Source organism: Juglans microcarpa x Juglans regia, chromosome 3S (genome assembly GCF_004785595.1).
Source record: "Juglans microcarpa x Juglans regia isolate MS1-56 chromosome 3S, Jm3101_v1.0, whole genome shotgun sequence".
NCBI classification, from domain to species: domain Eukaryota; kingdom Viridiplantae; phylum Streptophyta; class Magnoliopsida; order Fagales; family Juglandaceae; genus Juglans; species Juglans microcarpa x Juglans regia.
In genome coordinates, this window is record NC_054599.1 from 24521890 (window position 1) to 24541412 (window position 19523).

At 37.2% G+C, this 19523-nt stretch overlaps 1 protein-coding gene across 4 annotated transcripts; it reads left to right on the forward strand.

The window, feature by feature from the left end:
• The first annotated feature begins 466 nt into the window (after positions 1-466).
• LOC121258312 (phosphatidylinositol 4-kinase alpha 1) lies at positions 467-18934 on the forward strand. Of its 4 annotated transcripts, none has more exons than XM_041159783.1 (26): positions 467-1609; positions 1767-2108; positions 2208-2372; positions 2638-2808; positions 2976-3134; positions 3227-3354; positions 3517-3823; positions 4383-4551; positions 4776-4993; positions 5592-5750; positions 5880-6062; positions 6968-7495; positions 7594-7953; positions 9843-10057; positions 11159-11336; positions 11472-11608; positions 11748-11898; positions 12180-12446; positions 13215-13292; positions 13740-13799; positions 15129-15301; positions 15377-15572; positions 15967-16107; positions 17725-17933; positions 18103-18264; positions 18407-18934. In XM_041159783.1, the coding sequence occupies exons 1-26, from the start codon at positions 611-613 to the stop codon at positions 18663-18665; spliced, it is 6114 nt and encodes a 2037-aa protein (XP_041015717.1). In that variant the 5' UTR covers positions 467-610; the 3' UTR covers positions 18666-18934. The 4 variants fall into 4 exon arrangements, with proteins under 4 accessions (XP_041015717.1, XP_041015720.1, XP_041015718.1 ...); XM_041159786.1 differs by having other exon boundaries at positions 468-1609; positions 13740-13787; XM_041159784.1 differs by having other exon boundaries at positions 468-1609; positions 2211-2372.
• Positions 18935-19523: the final 589 nt, after the last annotated feature.

A 19523-nucleotide genomic window follows, 5' to 3' on the forward strand; every position in this document is an offset into this window, starting at 1 on the left:
AAATTATCTTTTATTTAAAACTTAAATTCATCTTAACTTATTATTATAATTTTTTCAAATCTTAACATAAAATATAGTAAATAATTTAATTTTTTAAAATTTTAAAATAATAATAATATTTTAATAATATTTTATCATCTCAATTTAATTTAATTAAATTTAATTTAAAATCTAAATATAAATATAAACTATCCACCGACTACGAAATAAAACCTTTTTACTTTTAAAAATAAAGTACCTTCAAAATTATGGCAGTCGTCCCACGGGGACGGGAAGGGCCGTGCGAACTTTACAAGTCAGCGGTTAAATTGCATAGCCGTAGTACGAAAGAGGAGAGGATCCGAGGGGGCGCGAGAGAGGCTTGCACCGCAAGTAAACCAAACCTAACCTAACGACATCACCTAACCACCCTGAATTACATAAAGGCATCATATATTTAATTATTTATACTAGGCAGAAATAAATAGAATGAATGTAGAAATCCTATAAACTGATTATAACAACAGCGACATTAACGATATCATGGAATACTAGAGAGAACACCACCAATGTGCGAACCCTAGAAACATTCTCCATTTTCCCTGTGAGTCTTTGGATTCGATCGCTGGAAATGGAGGCTCTGAAGGAGCTCTGCGACCTGGTCGCTCAGAACCCGACCCTTTTCTCTGACAAGCTCGCGTGGTTGTGCAACCGGTGCCCCCAACCCGAGTCCCTTTTTGCCGGATCTCCTCGGGTCTCCCGCTCTCAGCTCAATGCTGTCCTCGCCGTCTCCCGCTTCCTCTCCAAATGCTCCGATTTCTCCGATCCCCGACCAAAATCCGTCGTCCTCGGGTTCCTCCGCTCCGTTCCCTTCTCGTTTGCGGGGTCTTTTTGGCCTCAATCCTTCACCACAGACTCGATCGCCTCCTTCTTCTGCGATTTCCTGAGCTACATCTCCAATGCCGCTGAATTGTCCTCCGATTTTTCCACAGAGATCGCAGGGTTCACCGGAGACGCTGTGTTATCGGCAATTAGTGAGAATTCCTCGATTGCTAGGGTTTTCTTAACAGCCTTGGCGCAGAGTTTCCTGCCCATTTTGCCCTCCGATGCCGATAAATTGGTCACTTGCCTCATCGATCAACTCGCGATCCCGGTCCCAGTCCCCGGCACACCGAGAGAGCAAGTTGCAACGTCGAATTCTGCGACTTCATCGACGCAGAGCTCCCCGTTGAGCGCGAACCATTACCAGCCGAATGAGAGTGCGAGTCCCGGAAATGAGGTGAGCCACGTGTCCGGTTCAACCTCCAGTTCGAGGGTTGGGGACGAGGCCACGAGTGCGACGTCATCGAGGGGTTCGATGGTGATGAATGGGGGAAGCATCGTCTGGAAGAGTGGGGTCGATCAGTTGGCTCTGAATCTGGGGTTCAATGATGGGGGTGGAGGTGAAGCTACGTTTAGGCAACAGGTCGCTTCGTTCGAGGAGGAGTCCATTGAGAGCTTGGAAAAGCAGGAGATTGCATTCAAACTCATTGCGCATGTTTTGGATAAGGTCCATATTGATTCTAGACTTTCTGATCAGGTGAGGTTGATTGTGAAGAAGCAGCTCCAATCTTTATCTTTTTTTCTGAAGGTAAGGAGATTTTCGATTGTACAAGTTTGAAATATATATTATTTCTTATATGTCATCTGTAGTTAGTTAGTGTGTTGTTTTTGGGATAATTAGAACTTGAACTAGTTAAAAGAGATGGGACCGAGAGAGATTGTTGAATTGTTGGTTCTCTGGGCAGATTCGGAAGCGGGATTGGAACGAACAGGGGGTGCTTTTGAAAGGCAGAATCAATACGAAGCTATCGGCTTATCAGGCTGCGGCTAAGTTGCAAATTAAGAGTATTGTGGTCCTTGACTCTGACGGAAAATTCACTAAGAGGTTGGTGCACGAGGCAGTTGCATTGCTGATTGACGCGGCAGAAGCTTGTTTGCTCTCGGTATGGCGCAAGCTGAGATCTTGTGAAGAGCTCTTTGACTCCTTGCTCGCAGGGGTTGCACAAGTTTCTGTGGCTCGAGGAGGTCAACCACTCCGTGTTTTGCTCATCCGCCTTAAGCCCATTGCGCTGGCTGTCTGTGCACAGGTATATAGTATGGTTGTGTTATTTTGCATTTTATTCACGTGCAATATGGTAATCTTTTCTCTATTTATTCGTATTGTGTTTTGTACAATGTAATTGAAGCAGGCTGATACTTGGGGCAGCAGCCAGGGAGCTATGTTTGAGAGTGTCATGAAGACTAGTTGTCAGATAATTGAATCTTGCTGGACCAAGGATCGGGCTCCTGTGGACACATATATCATGGGATTGGCTACAAGTATACGTGAACGGAACGATTATGAGGAACAGGTTAGTATGGATATTGCTGGTGTCTTTCGATCAATAAAAAATTGTTTACCGATAAAAAAAATGTGTATGGATATTGCTGGTAATTTGATTTGAGATGGTAATTATATTTTCATATGCAAACCTTTTTATTCTCTATCAGGGGGAAATCTTCTTTGTCAAAAAGATCTATTTTTTCCTAAATTATTGTATCTTTGAGATTTTCCTTATTATTTTATTATCAACACTCGATTTTGTTGCATGCCTTTTTAATCTTTACCTATTTCAGGGTAATAAGGAAAAACAGGCAATTCCTGTAGTGCAACTCAATGTTATACGCTTACTAGCTGACTTAAATGTGGCTGTAAAAAAATCCGAAGTGGTGGACATGATATTACCCCTTTTCGTTGAAAGCTTAGAAGAGGGTGATGCCTCAACTCCTAGTTTATTGCGACTCAGAGTATGGAATCTTTGTCTTCTGAGCATGTATCTGTTGATGTGAATTTTGCATCTTTTTTTAATCTGTTTAGTTAGTTTAGTATTGATCACTATCACTGTATCAGATAGATGTTGCTTCTTTGGAGTTGGTGGCACGTATCTTAACTTTTCTCACTAAATTTACTGCAGCTTCTTGATGCTGTATCTCGAATTGCAAGCCTAGGGTTCGAGAAGTCCTATCGTGAGACAGTAGTTCTGATGACAAGAAGTTACTTAGGTAAACTCTCAAGTCTAGGATCTGCTGAAAGCAGAACAGTTCCACCTGAAGCCACAACAGAACGCGTTGAGGTACTTACTATGTAATAAAATGTACTGGCTTAATGCTTTAAGTTGCTTGACTGTATTTTCTCAAATGGACGCTCACTGGTTCAATCACATAGACTCTTCCTGCAGGATTTCTTCTGATTGCTAGTGGTCTTATGAGTGTGAAACTGCGCTCAGACTATCGTCACCGTTTGCTATCTTTATGCTCGGACGTAGGCCTGGCTGCTGAGTCCAAAAGTGGAAGGTAGAACTCTGTTTGTAATTACACTCATTCTATGTAATCATGGTGCTTCTATCGATTTCTTTTTTATTTATGATGGCCCATGCTTGTCTTCTGGAGGCATTACTTTATTACCACAATACACATTGGAGATTTCAATCTTTATAGTTGATACTATTATTGCAGGAGTGGAGCAGATTTTCTGGGGCCTCTGCTTCCTGCTGTTGCTGAAATATGTTCCGACTTTAATCCTACTATAGATGTGGAACCTTCACTTTTGAAGTTATTTCGCAACTTGTGGTTCTATTTTGCACTTTTTGGCTTAGCACCACCCATACAGAATTTTCAAGTACCAACAAAGTCAATGTCCAGTACACTGAATAGCGTGGGAAGCATGGGTGCTATTGCTCTCCAAGCTGTGGGTGGACCATACATGTGGAATACACAGTGGTCTTCTTCTGTTCAGCGTATTGCTCAAGGGACTCCTCCACTAGTAAGTTGATTCTGAAGAATTTTCTATGTAATGCTTGTTTGTTCTTTATCCTAGTTTTTAGTGTCTTGTATACTTTCTGTGTACTTAGGGCTATGCCTATTTCAATGATTTACTTTTTTGATAAGTGTTTCAATGATTTGCTTATATATATATATATATTTTGATAAGTAAATATACATATATATATAAACTAGTATCTAGTGTCTTTTGGTTCTTTTCTTTGGTACTGTGGGATTTGTTTTGTATTTCACCGACTATTTTTTCCTATAGTTGTTTGGTTGTTGTTTTGGAGAATTTGTGTCAACTTGTTTTGGATACTCAATTTCAATAGAATATCATCCATTCATGTCTTGATATCTCACTGAATGTTTGGTTGATTATTGAATTCACTCTGTTAGGTTTCTGTATTGGAGTAATTGTGTCTTGTCTTGGATACTCAGTTTCATTTACTTACACATGTTTAAATTTTCAGGAGTGGATGTGGCATTCGGATTGTTGTTTTTTTTGGTCAAAGAATTGTATATGTTTATAGTGCATGTGGGGTTGTGTTTCTCTGTAGGTTGTTAGCTCGGTGAAATGGCTCGAAGATGAGTTAGAACTCAATGCTCTTCACAACCCAGGCAGTCGTCGAGGGAGTGGCAACGAGAAAGCTGCTGTGACCCAGAGGGCTGCTCTTTCTGCTGCTCTTGGAGGACGAGTTGATGTTGCAGCAATGAGCACAATTTCAGGTTCGAAGAATTCCTTGGTTTGTTTTTAATGAAAAGCTATTCTTTCCTTTGTTCATTCATCGCAAATTGACATTTTGTTGCTATCGATGTTGAGGAAGTATGCTATTTTGGATTTTGTTTGGTCACCATCTTCAAAGATCTTGAAACAAAATGTATTGGTAATTCTCCAATATACACTTTTGATATCTGAAATAACATTGCTTTTTTTTATATTCATTTTACAGGTGTAAAGGCTACCTATCTCCTTGCAGTAGCTTTTCTAGAGATTATACGCTTTAACAGCAATGGTGGCATCCTCAATGGTGGGACTACTGTGACTACTTCTAGAAGTGCCTTCAGTTGTGTCTTTGAATACCTAAAAACTCCCAATCTTATGCCGGCTGTCTTCCAGTGTTTAACAGCAATTGTCCACAGGGCATTTGAAACGGCAGTATCGTGGCTGGTATAGCTGTGTTTTCTATCAAGCTTTTGAAGCAATTTCATTTACATTTAGGCCCCGTTTGAATTTAGAGATGTGTTGAGATGGTTTTAAATGAGTTGAATAAAATATTGTTAAAATATTATTATTGTTTTTGGATTTGAAAAAGTTTAATTATTTATTATATTTTGTGTAAAAATTTAAGAAAGTTGTAATGATGAGATGAGATGAATTGAGATGAGTTTCCATCCAAACCTGGGTTTAGTCAACAAAATGCCTGTAGCAGCATTACGGCTTGGGTGTATGCTTCTTGCATTGTCTTGAAGTAAATGATTCAAAATTTCTGGGGAAATTCTTGTTCCGTTCCTTAGTTTTCCTTACAAATAAAAATCTTCCAATTCCTTGAATAAATGGATGGTTCTAGGGGACGGGATAATGTAATTTATATTTTCCTTTTTTATCAAACTCACCGTCTTAGGTGGTGGTATAAATCAGTCAAAAGTGCATAATATCTCCTTTTATTTTTAATTATTTTTTACTGCTCCAATGTTGATCTTCTGCTGCTTCTCTCCTTTATCTTCCATAATATGTGAATATCACTGATCATTCAGTTTTGCTTCAGGACGATCGAATATCTGATACAGGAGACCAAGCTGAGGTCAGAGAATCTATTCTATTTGCCCATACCTGTTTTCTTATCAAAAGTATGTCTCGGAGAGAGGAACACATACGGGATATTGCTGTCAACCTGTTGACTCAATTTAGAGATAGGTTTCCACAGGTAATGTATTATTGGTATTACTATTCTCATTTACCCGTCTTTGTCTTTCTTTCTTTTTTTTTTTTTTTTTTTTTTTTTTTTTTACATTTACATAGTACATTTTAAACAAATGGGACTACATGAATGCAGGTTTTATGGAATTCATCTTGTCTAGATTCTCTGCTATTCTCAATTCATAACGAGTCACCTTCTGCTGTTGTCAATGATCCTGCTTGGATGGTGGCAGTTCGTTCTTTGTACCAAAAGATAGTTCGAGAATGGATCATCAAATCACTTTCATATGCTCCTTGTACTAGCCAGGGTCTTCTACAGGTTCCCAAAATACTCTTTATTGCTCTCAGGGTGATTATAATCATGGATGCTGAATAGTTTTGTATTTTGAAATTTACCCAACTGAGTTTTTTTAAAAATTATTATTATTTGTAGGAAGCACCCCAGTACACAGGAAGTATACAAGAGATTCACCTAATTGTGAAAAGGGAAAAGTGCTAAAAAGTCTTGGAAAGTTTAATAAAAAAGTCTTCAGATAGCACCCTCAGGGGGAATTACATAAAACCCAATAGAGTTATTTGTCTGATATAACTTTGATTTACTTCCCAAGGTGGGTCTGAAGAGCTTTGCCTTGTTGAGGTTCTACATCATAGAGAAAAAGTGTGCGCATACATGTATATATATATATATATATATATATATATATCAGATTGCATTCATATTTGAGGAGGTTTTGTTAAATATTATGACCCTTTGGAATTTAGTTTGGTCCCTCATTTTACCAAAAAACCATTTAGGGTCTGTTTGGTTATCCTTCAAGTTTTAAACACTCGGAACAAATGATTATTTATCACATCCAAGTTAGAGTGTCCTCTTTGCAACAAATGGTTTGCTTGAGAATGAATTTGCTATTCAGATTCCATGCAAAGGACAAATGGAACCATCCATATTTATTGTTAGATAAAATTATCATCCTTTTGGCTTTTATAATACCAGTTTTCTTGTTTCTTTTTCAAGCACCTAACGTCTTATAGGTCTTTCCTCTTGTAGACTTCCTGTGTACTTAGGCTATAACTATTCCATTCACTCAATATAACCTTTCTTTTACCGTTCAAAAAAATACTGGTTGCTACCACTACTTCTACTTTCGATAAATATTATAGACAGATTGTCAGAAATTTTTAGTTTGTTTCAAATTTTTCTTGGATTTTGCTTGTATAATTCAGGAAAAGCTTTGCAAAGCAAACACATGGCAAAGAGCTCAGCATACAACTGATGTGGTTTCTCTATTATCTGAGATAAGAATTGGAACAGGTAAAAGTGATTGCTGGACAGGCATACAAACTGCAAACATTCCGGCAGTTATGGCTGCTGCTGCTGCTGCATCAGGAGCAAACTTAAAATTAACAGAGGCATTTAACTTGGAGGTACTCAGTACTGGTATAGTTAGTGCAACAGTGAAATGCAACCATGCTGGAGAAATTACTGGCATGAGAAACGCGTGTAGTACCTTTGGATTTCAATCAGGGGCTTCAACAGGCTTTGGGCTTGGGGCTGGTTTTCAAAGGTTGATATCCGGAGCATTTCCTCAACAGTCACAGGCTGAGGATGATTTATATGATGGGTGGTTACTTACGAACTTTGTGCGTTTACTTCAACAATTTGTTAACACTGCAGAAAAAGGTGGGGAATTGGACAAGTCGCAATTTCGAAAAATTTGTTCTCAGGCCACTGCATTACTTCTGTCAAATCTGGTAAAATACATTTCAGATTTTCATTTCATGTATTTTCAGAGAATGGAAGAATATTTAAAAGAGACTGAGTTCTCTTTGTCCGAATTTTTATCTGGCAGGGTTCTGATTCAAAATCAAATGTCGAGGGCTTCTCACAACTCCTACGTCTTCTTTGTTGGTGTCCGGCTTACATTTCTACACCTGATGCAATGGAAACTGGTGTTTTCATTTGGACGTGGTTAGTTTCTGCTGCACCTCAACTGGGATCTTTAGTACTTGCCGAGCTTGTTGATGCATGGTTATGGACAATTGATACAAAGCGAGGCCTTTTTGCATCTGAAGCAAGGTGTTCAGGCCCTTCTGCAAAACTAAAGCCTCACCTTGCTCCTGGGGAGCCAGAAACACCACCTGAAATTGATCCTGTTGAGCAAATAATTGCTCATAGACTATGGCTTGGATTTTTAATTGATCGCTTTGAGGTTAGGAATCATTGACCTATCTCTCTGTCTCTGTCACCTCCTATCCTATCTTAATTACTCATTGTACCGGATGAAATGTGATGCTCACTTTGAGGAAAACACATTATATTTCACTTATCAACTATTTGCTTTGTTCTCCTTTTTATTTTTTTAATCTCAGTAAGTTATATTTATTTAGGGACAAGTGGAATTTGATGTTTGTTTAGTCAGGGGATTAAGTTTTGAAATTGGGTTACATTTCTTTTTCTTCTGGTAAAAGACAAAATACTGAGTCACATGGCTGTCGAAGTAAGAAAATTCATTCGCTGATAGGTGTCCTGAATTTTTACTTCCACAAGTAATTGGAAGCGACAGTTAATTTTGCTGGGCTGTTTCTCCCACTCCTGATGCTGTCTCACCTTAGGAGTTGTTTGTTCTTCACTGTGAAACTATCACAAATAGAGGTTGGCTCAAGTGATAGATCACAACCCCTTACAAGGAGGATAACTGCATTGGCTGGCCTTCTGTGTCATTTCCTATTCAATACCATTGATTGAGTTGTGGTGGATATTTTACTTTGCAGAAAGTGATGGTAGATATTCAGTTACTTCATTTGCATTTCTCACTTTCTTCTCTAATCAGCTTCTTAATTTTTTGACAACTAATAAAAATTCATTAAAAAGTGCAGAAGGGCGCAAACCTCATACACAGGAAGTATGCAAGAGAACCCTAAACAGGAGAAAAATGACTAACCATATGATACCCCATACTGACTAATAAGGGATAAGGGTAGGTGGTGTATGAGATCTTACATTGCTTGGGAAAGAGAAGTTCTTGCCTTTTATAATGGTTCCAATGGGACTTCAATTGTATCATTGACTTGTCCGTTTGGAGTATAGATCCAGATGTAGATTGAGCCTCCCTTGGGACGTTACAAATTATATTAGAGATTATCCCAACCATAAATGTGGTACTTGAGCCGTGCCACCTATGACGAAAGGGCCCAACGAGGATGTCGGGATTTTTTTTTTGGGGGGAGGGGGATTGTGATACCCTATAGATTAATAAATAATAAGGGTAGGTGGTATATGAGATCCCACAATGCTTGGGAAAGAGAAATTCTTGTTTTTACTCTTTATAATGGTTCCAATGACACTCCAATTATATCATGGACTAGTACTTTTGGAGTATAGGCATAGATGTGGCTTGGGCCTCCCTTGGGATGTTACAAACCAACTTTGTAATTACCAGATGCTTTTTCTCACGGTAGATTGTCTTATTCGAGTGGTGCAGGATCTCTCCTGTAATTGCTTTGGTTCTCTCTAACTATAGTTCTTTGAATGAATCTAGTGGAAAAAAAACCAGTAAGTGGAGGTTTCTGTCTATTGTAACAAAGCGTTTCTTTTTTAACAAGGTGTTAAGCATATGGAGTCAGCAAATTTTTAATCATTTGACTTTGCTAAGTCCATAATTTATAATTTGCTTCTATGCTTAATATATGACATGGACTAAGGGAGCCATTTTCTGTTAAGTTCTGTACTACTGAACTCCATGCTATAGCCTGAATCCTCTTCTTATCATAATGTTTTTGAGCCTGTATTAACCTGTTTCTTAACTTTTAGTTTTTTTCATTGGGCACGTGAATTTCAACAATGATTGGCCAGATTTTGTGATACTTGGATACTAGTTGCTTCCTTTAATTGGAATTATTTTAATGGCCTCAATTTTCATGACTTTCTAGTTTCCCTTACTTCGACCTAGATAGGTCTTATCTCTTGTATACCATCTTGTGTACTTGTGCTTTGCCTGTCTCTATTAATACAATATTGATTACTTATAAAAAAAAAAATTAATTGGAATTGACCTTGGACTTTTCCTGTTGTTCCCTTTATCTTGTTTTGGTTGTATAGGTAGTTCGACACAACAGCATAGAGCAACTCCTGCTCCTTGGTCGGCTGCTGCAGGGGACCACAAAATTCCCTTGGAATTTTTCACGCCATCCTGCAGCCACTGGTACTTTTTTCACAGTGATGCTTATGGGGCTAAAGTTCTGCTCATGCCAGTCCCAAGGCAATCTGCAGAACTTTAAAGCAGGGCTTCAGCTTTTGGAGGATCGAATTTATAGGTAACTGCAAGTTACTCTTTCTTGTTATTTGGATTCTGCATCTTAGTACACAGTTTCTTGGTACTTTTGACTTCCATTTACTAGAATTTCTCCACATGTATAAAGATTGCTCTTGTCACCATGCTAAAAACTTGAAGTTCATTGTTTTATTATTTTTGGTTCTCTTTTCTTCCAGAATTGTGACTAGATCTTTGATTGTGATGCATGTCTATGCAGCTATAAAATTTGTTATAATGGAAGTTTCAAGAGTTGATATATGTTCTTGTTAGGAATTTAGTTGCATCTTATAAGATTTGTTTTAATGATGTATATGGTAACCCCTAGGGGTTGGCTCAAGTGGTAAAGGACTTGGGCTTGGGGGTATGCTCCCCCTAGGTCTAAGGTTCAAATCCCCTTGGGTGCAAACAATCTCTAGGGGCCATCGAATTGGGAGATTTTTCCCTTGAATTATTTGAGATGCACTTATAGGAAACTCATTGCCGAGGGCCTGTGCACCCCCGGGATTAGTTGGGACGTTGTTCCTAGACACCCTGTGCCAATAAAAAAATATGATGGTATATAGTGAGAGTCTGCTGCAAGAATGATGAATACTGCGAGAGCTGGCTGCAAGAATTTGATAACATTGAACCTCATTAAGGTAGGGACCTTAAGATCCACCCTTGAGAGTAAAAGTCCTAGATAATAACATCCCACCTATCAGAATTGTGTACTAGGATACTCAAGGGGGACTCCTAGTGTGGAATCAAACCAAGGATGTATTAGTCTACAGCTCATCCCAAGATCGTCTTTTTACCACTAGGCTGCACCCACCCTGACGGGCAGCTGTAAGAATGAAAATGAATATTTGGTAACTGCGATTTTGCAGTTTAAATACCTTCATATTGTCCTTTGTCCGCCCATTGGTGATATTACGTTTCTGATACTGAGGCTTATGCAGTTTATTACATGCTGTGTTGGAGTTTGGACACTTATCCAATTGTCTTGGTAAATTGTTGCACTAGAGCTTAGTTTGCTGTCAAGTTTCTATACTCAAGATGACATCATCAAGCAAACTTGCATATTCTTTTTGAAATTGAATGTTGTTTTTGTTGTATGTTACAGGGCCTCTTTGGGCTGGTTTGCTTATGAGCCCGAATGGTATGACATGAACAACATGAGTTTTGCCCTTAGTGAGGCTCAATCTGTCTCTGTATTTGTTCAGTATCTTTCAAATGAGAGAGTAGATCAGTCTGAATCAAAAGCACGACCACGTGAAAACGGAAGTTCGTTGATTGATGTGGTAAGGTGGCTATATTTGCATTGTAGTACATGAAATCTACAGGTGGCTTTTCAACGTTCAAAAGACATGCCCTTTTTAGTTAATTTTGCGAGCTCTATGTGCATTGTATCCTTAGAGTTATTTTAATATTTGCAGAATGATCAGTATCACCCTGTCTGGGGCCAGATGGAGAACTACACAATCGGAAGAGAAAAGAGAAAGCAGCTACTCTTAATGCTATGCCAGCATGAGGCCGACAGGCTTGAAATTTGGGCTCAACCCCTTAACTCAAAGTAGTCTTTTATCATACAGAGAAATTTCATACACTTTTCCTTCTCTTGTATTTTGGGTGTCTTTGTAAACCTTATGTTACATAGTTGATTCAATATGGGGATAAAACATTTTCATTTTGCTTCTCCATTAACTTTTCAGGGAAACTACCTCCCGGTCTAAAATTAACTCAGAGAAATGGATTGAGTACGCTAGGACAGCTTTTTCTGTGGATCCTCGGATTTCCTTTTCCTTGGCATCAAGGTTCCCAACAAACACACATTTGAAAGCTGAAATAACTCAACTGGTTCAGGTATGTATACTTATAATGTATCTCTTTGGTATTGCCAGGCTATCTTCCCTTTGTCTCTCTAGCGTATCTTTATGAGTAATCGTACCCACACAACACTTTTCACAACACATTTCACAATTATGTTTTAAAATAAGGATATTTTGTAAAGTGATGTTACTTTTATGAGCTATTTTACAAAAATACCTGTTATTTTAAAACATAGTTGTGTAAAGTATTGTGTGTTTACTCTTTTCCATCTTATATTGCTTGATATCTTAATTCTGTGAGGGTTTTTCTTTCAGTCACATATATTGGACATCCGCTGCATACCTGAAGCATTGCCCTATTTTGTCACCCCAAAGGCAGCTGATGAGAATTCTGCACTTCTGCAACAATTGCCACACTGGGCTGCTTGTTCAATTACTCAAGCTCTTGAGTTCCTCACTCCTGCTTATAAGGGTCATCCACGTGTTATGGCATATGTGCTTAGGGTTCTGGAGTCCTATCCTCCTGAACGAGTAACCTTCTTCATGCCACAGCTTGTGCAGGCTCTGCGATATGATGAAGAGGTTGGTTATCTAATGAAGATGTGTACGGCTTTTTTCTGTGAGTTTGTAGGTTTGGGTGGGGTGTGGATCAGAGTGGTGGTGGTGGGTGTGTGTGTGGATATGTTTTCCTTCTGTGTATTAATAGCATGTGACTTTAGTAACTTCTCAAAAAAAAAATAGCATGTGACTTTAGTAAGTTGAACCCAACAATGGACATCTTTACTCTAGTTTTGATGCTTAGATTTTGGACAGGTGCATCTGAATCCAATCTCTATTTAATTTGGGTTGGCTATGTTGTATGACAATCCAAATTATCCCAAACCTGATTCAATTATAAGTGGTTTTTACATTCCATGGATTATTTGGCAGTACAAACTAAAACCTACCTTCATTTTGAATGACTTATATTGGATGAAACCAACAAAGATTGTATTGAAATTAAACATTTTAGGTTAATTGTAGCTTTTTATACCATTTTTTTTACAGCCATTTTTTCCCTTCAACCTACCAAACAGAACTCGCCGGCCCAATGGAAGCCAATTTCAGGGCAAGCACTTTGTTTGTTTGAGTTGCAGGCCCAAATAATGCAATTGTGTATATCGTATGCCAGTATCTGTGAATGTGTCCATGAGTTTCTTATTTCGCTTGTAAACCCTTGCTAGGTATTACTCATGTATACATCCTGTGTACTTGGCTATGCCTATGATTATGAATAAAACTTCTTGATTATCAATAAAAAAATTATGAATGCGTTATATGTATCTGATTTTTTATTTCATCATTTTGCAGAGGTTGGTTGAAGGATATTTGCTTAGAGCAGCTCAAAGGAGTGATATATTTGCTCATATTCTGATCTGGCATCTACAGGTGTGGAGAATATTTAACTGTGAATAATACAGCTGCTCTTAAATGTTTTAGTATTTATTTATGTAATACCATTTAGCATATAAATATGAACGAGGATATGGATCTTTTTACTTCACTAATTCAAGTAAAATGCATCTATAAATCATTAGGATAAACAAATTTTTTTATAAGTTAAAAAAAATTGTTTATCCTAATGATTTGTGGATGCATTTGAAGATTTCAGGTCTATTAAAAAAATATGACCATCACACGTGAAAAAGGGGTGAATGGTTAACAGCAATAACCTTGATGTGGCACCGTCTTATCCTTGTCTATTCTTTACTTATTTGTGTATCTGTTTATTTTTCCTTTGTTGTGATTCGGTGATAGAAACCGCAAAATATAATATGCTTTCACTGAAATCTGTTTTGGTTTCAATTTGATTGGCGCTGACTTTAAGAATGACAGGGTGAAACGTGTGGACCAGAATCAGGTAAAGATGCTGCCGCTGGGAAGGTATGTCCTCATGTATGTTTAGTGTACTTCAGATCAAAAAGCACACGACAGTTTATTCATGATGTGAACTACAATCTACTGCTATTGAAATTTTATCATCAATGTGATGGAGATAAAATGATGTTTCATGTCTTGAAAAATTGTTCATTTGTACACGTGTGCGCACATATTTTTCCTTGTGATACACCTTGGTTGAAAGAAATGGCAAATTATACATAAAAATCTGAATCTATTTTCCATAAGATTATCATTATTCTAATATAAAAGTAAATATTAGATACTCATTTTCAAAGGTTCATTCAAATCTGAAATTTATTTTTGATGGAATATATGCTAATTAATGGGTTAGACATTTAGAACTGCTGAGAGAACACTTGTTATTGCTTTTTTTTTTATATATGTACAAGCAAGTATTTTTTATTAATAAATGCAAAAGGCACAACTGAAGTACATATAAAGCATATGGAGGGAGACACCAATCTAGGAGATACTTTTTTTTTTCATTAACCAATAATTATATTGAAGAGAGTTTTTCCTCTATGGTGGCTACTTCTGGTGATTCGCAATGGAAGTAGTGGCTTTTAGCATCATTAATCAGATTAGGCTTTGTTGAATTTTTAGATGTCTTTGAGGGATTTATCATGGCTTTTGTGACAAGTGCCTGATAGATTCAAAGATTTTTGAGCTATCACCAAAGGGGGTCCATGCACTTCGTATCACAGAGAGTAGGAAGGTGGTGAAGAATATTGTTCCTGATGGACCATAAGTGACTGACAATTTTCATTTGCAAGGCAGAATTCATTTTTTTTTTTATTTTTCTTTTGAAGGAAACTGTCTGATGTACCCTCATTGCATCTGTTTTTGTTGGTAATTATCTGTTTCTTATGTGCACTGCGAGAATTGTATGATATGCACATGTATCATAATATACTGCTACCATTGTGAGAGATGCAGTGATTCTGATTGCATTTTCATTACCGATGTATATTGTTCTGATCTCTTGTAAGATGTTGTCAACTCAGATCAATGAATTATATGAGTACCCACATCCTTGGTTATTTTCAGTGCTAGTGGTTGTTATTGATATGGGGCAAATGTTGCTCCATTGGAAGCCTCAGATATTGAATTTTAAATCTGGTGCACTATGTTTTGTTGCATTGGTATGAGAAAATAGCGTGGTCCATTTTTAAAGACTGGTATTGCGAGATGTGTTTGCATGACTCTACTTTGTTATTATACATTTGTTTAAAATTTTCAATTGTTATGGTAGGGTTTGAAGTTTTCCTTGTAGTAGTCTGTCAGTACATGCTGAAAACTTGTATATATCTTTTGTGATTTCAGAATAGTTCGTTTCAAGCACTGTTGCCAAGTGTTAGACAGCATATTATCGATGAATTTTCTCCCAAAGCACTTGACATGTTTCAAAGAGAATTTGATTTCTTCGACAAAGTTACATCGATTTCTGGCGTACTTTTTCCACTCCCCAAGGAAGAACGCCGAGCTGGTATCCGGAGGTATGCTTCTTATATGTGAACTCTTAACCTTGTAGTATTGCATCTGGGGGTTGAAACTAATATTTGCTACAACAGAGAGTTGGAGAAAATTGAAGTGGAGGGAGAAGACCTCTATTTACCAACTGCCCCGAACAAGCTTGTCAGGGGTATTCGGGTGGATAGTGGAATTCCCTTGCAATCGGCCGCAAAAGTCCCAATAATGATTACATTTAATGTCGTAGATCGTGATGGCGACTACAGCAATATAAAGCCTCAAGCTTGCATTTTCAAGGTAAGCCTGTTGTCCTGAAGCTTTTCGTTGATATCCACCTATGAGTTAAGAACCAAAATTCACAATTTTCAATGCTTATGTAAAGCTTAACCAATAAATGGAAATTTAAACAATTAAGCCACTCAAGTTTTCAGGAGGCTGCTTTTCTTTTTGGTCGGCACCATGTTCATCATATATGGTTTTTAATTCATATTTGTTACAACTGAGTGTTAATCCTAATCAAATTGGTGGGTTTGGCCCTAATGGATCCTCATCAACTCTTTGGAATTAACTACATCTTTTTTTTTTTATTATTGGTTACTACATCTATTTTGATGATGTATATCTGATTACTGATCCTAACTTGCTATTTCAAGGTTATTATGTGTGGCTTAACTGAGTTTTCTTGTTCAAGGTTGGAGATGATTGTCGACAGGATGTTCTTGCTCTTCAAGTGATAGCACTTCTTAGAGACATATTTGAAGCAGTTGGACTTAATCTCTATCTGTTCCCTTATGGTGTTCTCCCAACTGGCCCAGAGAGAGGCATAATTGAGGTGAGTTTTTACCTTACACTTCAATGGATTTTGCTTGATTGCTTGCAAATTGCACTCGTCCTCTTGTCATGCTTCTTGTTTTCTTACTGCAATGTTACATGGACAATTGCTAAATGACCACGGTAGACAGATTGTGAGACTTTATGTACTTTTTAAAGTTGCCTTATCATGTAAGATATTTTGTGTAGATTTTCACAAAATCTGCAAGTGAGACAGATCATTTCTTTCTTTGTTCTAATTTCTTGGAAGTCTAGACGAGAAGATTTGGAACATTAGTTATATTTATATTCAAAATTGAGTATTTTTTTTTTTTAAATTTACTTCTTTCCTTGTTATTTTATTTATTATTTCTGAAGTTTTGTTTTTAGGATTTCCTAGTTGAATAACTTATCAAAAAGGATTTTCTAGCTGAATACGACTGTATTGAATTTTCCAGAATTGCAGGATCTTCATTCGAATTTTAGAACGTTAGCATCCTTTTATTTTTAATTTATTGTCCAAAATTAAAGCAACCAGATTAGAAATCTCTCTTACCTAGATTTTGTTATGACAAACCAACTAAAATGGAAAAACATAGTAGAGCCTAAATTGTTGTTGAAATTGACTCTTACTTGAAGGTTCCAGTTAGCTTAGTACCTTGGCGTTTGTATCATAGGCCTATGATTGGAATTTTGCTGTCACTGGGATGTAGGGGTATATTTTATTTAGTCCTACCACTTACTCTGCATTGCATGGACCAAGCGGCCTTTCCAGTGATACAAAGAAGTCGGTCAATTTTATTACATGCTTTAATCTTGTACCATTGAACTTTTTGGGACTATCCAAGATCAAAATGCATAGTTTATTTTGCACTGTTAATAATGAAGTTTACTTAGGCTGCATTTGGATGTTGAACTGAGTTGAGTTGAGTTGAGATGATAAAATATTGTTAGAATATTATTTTTTAATATTATTATTATTTTGGGATTTGAAAAAGTTGAATTGTTTAATATATTTTGTGTTGGAATTTGAAAAAATTGTAATGATGAATTAAGATGAGTTGAGAGGAGTTTACTTCCAAACGAATTATTTATAAAGAAAGGTATCTGAATTCATTTGGGTTTCAATATCAAGGTTGGCAAGGCCCTATCAAGACTTTTGAGGCTGGAAGCCTGAAATAATTTCAACATACCTGTTGTGCTAGTTTTCAAACCATGTATGGCAAGATACCTGTAAACAACATATGAAGTAACGGGGAATTCTCCTTTTATTAAAGATAAAATCTTTCAACCAATTCCAGAAGATTTAATACATTTTCCTTACTCCGGATGGGATATTCTTTGAATCATCTCTCTCAGCCTCAACGGATTGACCGATACACCATGCATAGCTTCCTTTTTTAAGGTTAGGTTTGGATAGTGAGTTGAGATGAGATGAGTTGAGATGAAAGTTGAAAGTTGAATAAAATATTGTTAGAATATTATTTTTTAATATTATTATTGTTTTGGGATTTGAAAAAGTTGAATTGTATAATTGTATATTGTATTTTATATGGAAATTTATTTAAGTTGTAATGATGAGATGAGTTGAAAGTATTTCTCAATCCAAACTGAGCCTAAATGCCATCTTATCTTGCAGGTTGTGCCTAATACACGGAGCCGAAGTCAGATGGGTGAAACAACAGATGGTGGTTTGTTTGAGATTTTTCAACAGGACTACGGGCCTGTAGGCTCTCCTAGTTTTGAAGCTGCGCGCCAGAACTTCATCATTAGCAGTGCTGGTTATGCAGTTGCCAGTCTTTTACTTCAACCTAAGGATAGGCACAACGGGAATCTTCTTTTTGACAAGTATGCTATCTCTTTTTTCCTGATTTTATGTTTGTATTGTACTTTGTGATTATTGCAGGGTTTATTTTGATTTAGCTCTCCGTTACTACAGGGCAAACTTAAGTCAGTTATTTACTATATTGAAGATAGTGTAGAAATAAATCCAATGCTAACTACATGTCAAATGCAGTGAAGGGAGGCTTGTTCATATTGATTTTGGATTCATCCTAGAAACTTCACCGGGGGGAAATATGCGCTTTGAAAGCGCACATTTTAAGCTGAGCCATGAGATGACACAATTACTTGACCCATCCGGGGTCATGAAGAGTGAAACCTGGAACCAATTTGTGAGGTGACATTTGTTTACTCTCTCCCCCTTTCTTTCAAATCAGCAACCGTGAATGAACTTGATCTACATCAAAAAAACTATGTGTGATGTTATACATGCGAACCGAGCTCTTAATATTTTTGCTTGTCACCATATATGTCCACAGTTTATGCGTGAAGGGGTACCTTGCTGCCCGTCGGTATATGGATGGGATTATCAACACGGTTTTGTTAATGCTAGATAGTGGATTACCTTGCTTCAGCAGGGGTGATCCCATTGGAAACCTTCGAAGGAGATTTCATCCTGAGATGAGTGAGCGAGAAGCGGCCATTTTCATGATGCGTGTGTGCACTGATGCTTACAACAAGTGGACAACTGCTGGCTATGACTTGATTCAATATCTGCAGCAGGGCATTGAGAAGTAAAAGGCTTTGATTTATTTATTTTTTGTTTTTAAATTTATTTTTGGGTGCTCGACTTCACTTGTACATGATTGCATGTAATCCTGTCAAATTATCGTCACGTAGCTGCGATTTTTCCTCGGGGAAGCCCCCTGCAAGTAGTGTTGAGGTGAGTAATGTAAAAACGGCTGACACAGGATTGAGGTCTCTGTAACCTAGTCGTGGGATTCCTGCTGAGGGTTGTAAAAATATAGTTTGTAGTTATTTATTAATGGGAGTTCGCATTTTAGGGAGTTTATTTGCCAAATAAATATGTCTGAAGCCTAGAGATAACAGGTTACCATTTCAGAAGAGAGGTGGTGTTCGGTAGAATCGTCGAAGTTGTTTCTTTTTCTTCTTCTTTTTTCTCTGTTGTAATTGCTCATAGAAAGGGGGGGGGGGGGGGGGGAAATGATAATTTGAGGAGTTGGACGTAAAGTGCGTACCAGAAAAACAACTTTTCGATTGAAAAAACTCTGATTAAATCGTAATTTATTTACAAATCAATTAGTTACAATTATAGTAAAAACGCTCTTTAAAAAAAGAGCAATCCAGAATGAGAAATGTTTATTGATCTTATCAGACTACAATGATAGTAATTAGCAATATCCTATATAATTATAATTTATTATATAATCAATCACGTAACCACGTTTATAACTATTTTATTATAATTATGTCACTTCATTATGAATAAATTTTAATTTTACATATTACTCCTCATTTATATAGGATTATAATATATATAAGAGAGTGTGCTGATTTCAAATGTGTTTTTTGGAAAAAAATTGTTTACAAATAGAGATTCTTATTTGCTGTCCCGTTGCAAGCTTAATAAAACAC

Excerpts from the sequence above, each read along its gene's own strand:
- LOC121258312 (XM_041159783.1), top strand. The coding sequence starts at position 611 with ATGGAGGCTCTGAAGGAGCTCTGCGACCTGGTCGCTCAGAACCCGACC. Across the intron at positions 7,496-7,593 it reads CATTACTTCTGTCAAATCTG|GGTTCTGATTCAAAATCAAA; the intron begins GTAAAATACATT and ends TTTATCTGGCAG. Across the intron at positions 16,108-17,724 it reads CAGAGAGAGGCATAATTGAG|GTTGTGCCTAATACACGGAG; the intron begins GTGAGTTTTTAC and ends CTTATCTTGCAG.